At 35.3% G+C, this 4,877-nt stretch overlaps 1 protein-coding gene across 1 annotated transcript; it reads left to right on the forward strand.

Moving 5' to 3' along the window:
- The first annotated feature begins 3,269 nt into the window (after window positions 1–3,269).
- Window positions 3,270–4,352, forward strand: LOC145115034 (transcription factor MYB114-like). The gene is made up of 3 exons (XM_079051179.1): window positions 3,270–3,550; window positions 3,627–3,756; window positions 3,867–4,352. The coding sequence occupies exons 1-3, from the start codon at window positions 3,415–3,417 to the stop codon at window positions 4,174–4,176; spliced, it is 576 nt and encodes a 191-aa protein (XP_078907305.1). The 5' UTR covers window positions 3,270–3,414; the 3' UTR covers window positions 4,177–4,352.
- The last annotated feature ends 525 nt before the right edge of the window (window positions 4,353–4,877 follow it).

Here is a 4,877-nt window from a genome sequence, read left to right on the forward strand (position 1 = left end):
CAAATGCCCCGAAATTACTCCCAATGGTGATTCTCAATGATTTCCGGAAGAATCAGGTCGTTTTAGGTGTTTACGGTCAAGAGTCTAGAGAGAGAAGGAGAGAGTTTTCGGTCAGAAAAGTCTAAATGAAGGGTAGGGACACGTATTTATAGGGGGGTTTTCGTGGTCGGTGGTGGGGGTCCACCCGACGCTGGCCGTAAACGAGTGTACGGTCGTACACGGGTTTACGGCCGTAAACTCACTATGGCCGGAAATTGTTTGATTTTTCGAGAGATTCGGGTTTTCGCGTGATTTGGTTCCGAATCGCATATATAAATTTAATTCTATAAAACTAGATGATTTTCTAAATCAAGAAGATTGACGGAAAAATTAATAAAATTCAAATTTTATTAACAGAAATCAAATAACAGAAACGGAAAAAGTTTCGGGTTGTCACAGTGGCAACCCTAAGTCCAGAAACGGATTTGCACCATAAAAATCCATTCTTGAAACCAAAAAGGAACAATATCCATGAGAACTTAGATTTATGATGTAGAAGCACCAAGATGAAAACTTTATACCTTCAATAGGCTGGAAATGATGTAAAACCTCTGGATCTACAAGCTCTCTTCAATATCTTGCTTCTTCTCTAAACACATTCTTCTTCAAAAACACCAAAATACTCCTCTAATGGCCATCCAAGCTCCAAAATCACTCAAATGAGGGCTAAGGGTCGATTTCCAGGGTTTAAGGGTGGAGTCTGAAGATATTAGGGTTAGATTATGAGATAAGGAGCTTAAATAGGGTCCAAGACCCTAAAATAGGGTTCAGGTCTGATTGGCGTACGCCCAGCGTACTCCGAAGAACATTCGCGACCATCCTGGTCAGTACGCCCAGCGTACTGCCTTCTTCACTAGTACGCCCAGCGTACTCTTTGTGTACGCCCAGCGTACTCGGCTAAGCCTGAAACCACTAAACTTCCGAAGCCCATAACTTCTTCGTTATAAATTCATTTTCGACGATCCTTATATCCACGAAAAGGTAACGAGAAGCCCTATACTTATATCAACTCATATATTCCTTAAGACCTTCCGAAAACAAGTCCATTTTCCACAAAAGCCCAAACTGACATTTTACCGAAATACCCCTAGGCTCCAAAACACAAATCGAACATCCGGATCGGTTCTAATACATCACTCGCACCCAAAATGGCCTAGATCTTACCCTTTTCAAAATTCGTAATCCTTATGATGACCGGCCTTCGGGCCACAGCCTCAGAGTAGGAGTCAATTCAGAACAGGGCGTTACAATGCGGTTATCTTGGTGAGTAGATTTATGGAGAAGCCTTATTCAAATCATTGGGAAGTTGCCAAGAGAATCTTAAGATATGTTAAAGGAACCATTGACTATGGAATTTTTTATAAAGCTAACACACCAGTGAATCTTATTGGTTATACTTGATAGTGATTTAGCTGGAAGTATGGATGATAGTATAAGCACATCTGGATATGTTTTTCATCTTGGAAGTGGTGCAATATCATGGAGCTCAAAGAAACAACAAGTTGTGGCACTCTCTACAACCGAGGTTGAATATATTGTTGCAACTTATGTAGGATGTCAATTGGTTTGGTTACGTGGAATATTGGAGACTATTCATAAAAAACAAAACAAGCCAACAACTTTGTTTTGTGATAATAGTTCAACAATTTCTGTCACAAAAGATCCCACTCTTCATGGAAGGACAAAACATATACGCGTACGATATCATTTCTTGAGAGAACTTGTAAACGAAGGAGATGTTCACATTGAGTATTGCAAGTCGGAAGATCAAACATCGAATATTTTCACAAAGCCACTTGGTGCTCATGTTTTCAAAGGACATGTTGAAAGACTCGGAGTTAAAAGCAAGTTTAATTTACAGGAAGCATTGTTGGAAAAAATAAATTTACTTGCATGAGTTTATGGAGTTTTTATTATCTTTTATTAAGTTTTTACTTCTTGTTTTTTGTAACCTATGGAATAAATAGTTTTTTTTTTTTTTTTTTTTTTTTTTTTTTTTTTAAGAAAATGGTTTCCATAAAATTTTAATTGTCATCGTACAATGAGTGAGATGGCAAACTGGCAACAAGCTGTGCCGCTAAGCCTTTTTGAATGGAAATAAATAATGGTAGAGATAATGGTAGCTAACGAAGAATCTAGTCATTTATGGAGTAACTATGGAGGTTACAAATGAAGTCTATATATTGACTTTTTTTGTTGTTTTTCAAGTGATGAGAAATAATCTAGAAGAAATAAAATCCATTTTTTCTTTCTGTCGTTTTTTTAGTAAATATTTCCATCAATTACTCGCCTGGATCAATAAGCATAGTCTAACTTTATTTTCTTTTAGTCGCTCATTGATAACAGCTTAAACAACATCATATATTCTTTAGGTGTCTCAAGGGTCGCTCACCTACGGTTTTTGACTTGCCAATAAAACGCATTCCTTAGCTTTTTTAGCAATCAAGGTGCAATGAACTAATCTTAACTCATAACATATCTAACTATCTTCTTATGGCGACTAGTAGTTATAACCTACAGGAACATATCGTGAAAAACATGACAGTGATAACATATCTAAACTCTTCAGAGGTTTCCCATCATAATCTTATGAGGGTAAGTAGAATATTTGGACGTCTTGCACAACGTTTTTGTGTTTTACACTTTTACAACATTACCCCTGATGTATACATGCTTGACAAGGAAACCGATAGACATAAACTATGGGTATAACTCCAGTTCTCCATTTTTTATTGATTTATGATTATTAAATCTTATAAGCAGTAGATTATATGTCTAGAGGCTAGAGCTGTATACATCAATTTGCATCATATAATTCCACTCGATTCCATTAAATATTTATTATGACATCATCTGATACTATCCAAGCGAGGAAAGTGTACCAAAGGGATGCCATTTTAGAAGTATAAATTTATGATTGATCTTATCATCGTCATCATTTCACCTAACCACTATATTAAACATAATTCTGACCTAATCATTTGGTGGCATCCTCTTGTTTGCACTATTATGAGAAAAACAAAATTCCATCACCAAATGTTTCTACTAGTAAGAAACTACTGTTCCAAATTAACATTTAATGTATGCCGAATATTTCCAGCAGGTGCCGGCAACCGCAACAAAACCAGGAGAGAGGTAAAAGTAAATAGCAAAACTATATATATATATATATATATATATATATATATATATATATATATATATATATATATATATATCCGGTTGTGTCGATAATAGAAATATGTGACTTGTTTTTTCAAAGTGCTTTCCTGTAGAGGAGATATCTGAAATCTATCACAGATTCCATCTAAAGATTAGTCAGCATATAAATGAGTATCTGGGAGATTGACCAAGAGACATAAATCTGTGTAGCCAATGGAGTCCAAGAAGAACAAAAGCACAAAGAAAGAAATCAACAGAGGAGCATGGACTGCAGAAGAAGATGAAAAGCTAGCTGAAGCAATCGAGATACATGGTCCAAAGAAATGGACAGTTATTGCAGCTAAAGCAGGTATATATAACAAATTAAAAAGAGTTAAATGTGGGGGAATGATGTGATTAAATATTGATGAGGGGTTGGTTTGCAGGTTTACAAAGATGTGGCAAGAGTTGTAGGCTAAGATGGTTAAACTATTTGAGACCAAACATCAAGAGAGGAAACATATCAGACCAAGAGGAGGACTTGATTATTAGGCTTCATAAACTTTTAGGAAACAGGTTGATCATTACCATATATATATTCTCTCTTTTTTTGAATCAATTATTTCTAAGTTTATATTAACAAATTTCAAAGAAAGTTAATTAATTCTTATACTTGTTGTTATTAGGTGGTCACTGATTGCGGGAAGACTACCAGGTCGAACTGATAATGAGATCAAGAACTATTGGAATTCTCATTTAAGCAAAAAGAAGGAAATAATGGAAAAAGAAACTGGTTATTGTTCAACAAGAGACTGCTCTGAGAGAAGGAGGGTGGTAGAGATGGAGGATCATGTGAAAGCCATGGACAAACGTGGAGTTGAATGTTCAAAGGTGAACTTTAATGTTGATGAGTTTTTTGATTTCTCAAATGAGGATCCATCAACTTTGGATTGGGTTAACACGTATCTTGCTGGAACGAGTAGCATATTTATGTAGGGAACTTTCAATTGTTACTTGGTAAATCTCATGCTAGGCTACCTCTAAAAAGTACTGTACTAAAGTTAAATAATCTCATGCATATTTAAGATTTCTGAGTTTCTTCGGATGCTTCCATCTGTAAAATTGTAAATCCCTTGGATCTATTACAAATGGTTCTGTCCTTCTAGTCATCATTTCAACAGTCACAAAAGTTTGCCTCGTTAACAATTTAGTGACGGATATTAGCAATTAGCAAAGATTATAGTGATTGTATAGTTAGTCAAATACTTTTCAAAAAAATAAATTTTCATGACAACTGTTTAAGGCAGAAATAGGACAACTATTTTGTCACTGTGTTACAAAAAAAATTATGTTGCTAATATGTCGCTAACATGATCATATGTGACAGAATGTTTTGTCGCCAATCCTTCTGTGATATGTCGTTGCAAATCTTTTGTTTCTTTTAAATTTGCCTTCATGGTAATGTGTAGGTCTCGTTGTCCTTTGTTTCGCAAATTAAACCCAAATATAACTAGTTAAACCATCAACTTTAGATGCATAACCCAAAGTCAAATAAGTTTATTGTTCATCTCACGGTGATTCAGCATGCCGCAGATATATTTGCATTGACACAATAACCAAATACATATTTATTGCTAGTGCAAAGCCATAAACCATTCTTAGAAAGTACAATGTCCTAATAGAATGCATATTGTCTA

This window comes from Lactuca virosa, chromosome 5 (assembly GCF_052849685.1).
Source record: "Lactuca virosa cultivar CGN04683 chromosome 5, Lactuca_virosa_CGN04683_v6, whole genome shotgun sequence".
NCBI classification, from domain to species: Eukaryota; Viridiplantae; Streptophyta; class Magnoliopsida; order Asterales; family Asteraceae; genus Lactuca; species Lactuca virosa.

Coding starts and splice junctions, on each gene's coding strand:
- LOC145115034 (XM_079051179.1), top strand. CDS start 3,415: ATGGAGTCCAAGAAGAACAAAAGCACAAAGAAAGAAATCAACAGAGGA. Junction 3,551..3,626: donor AGTTATTGCAGCTAAAGCAG/GTATATATAACA, acceptor GTTGGTTTGCAG/GTTTACAAAGATGTGGCAAG. Junction 3,757..3,866: donor CATAAACTTTTAGGAAACAG/GTTGATCATTAC, acceptor TGTTGTTATTAG/GTGGTCACTGATTGCGGGAA.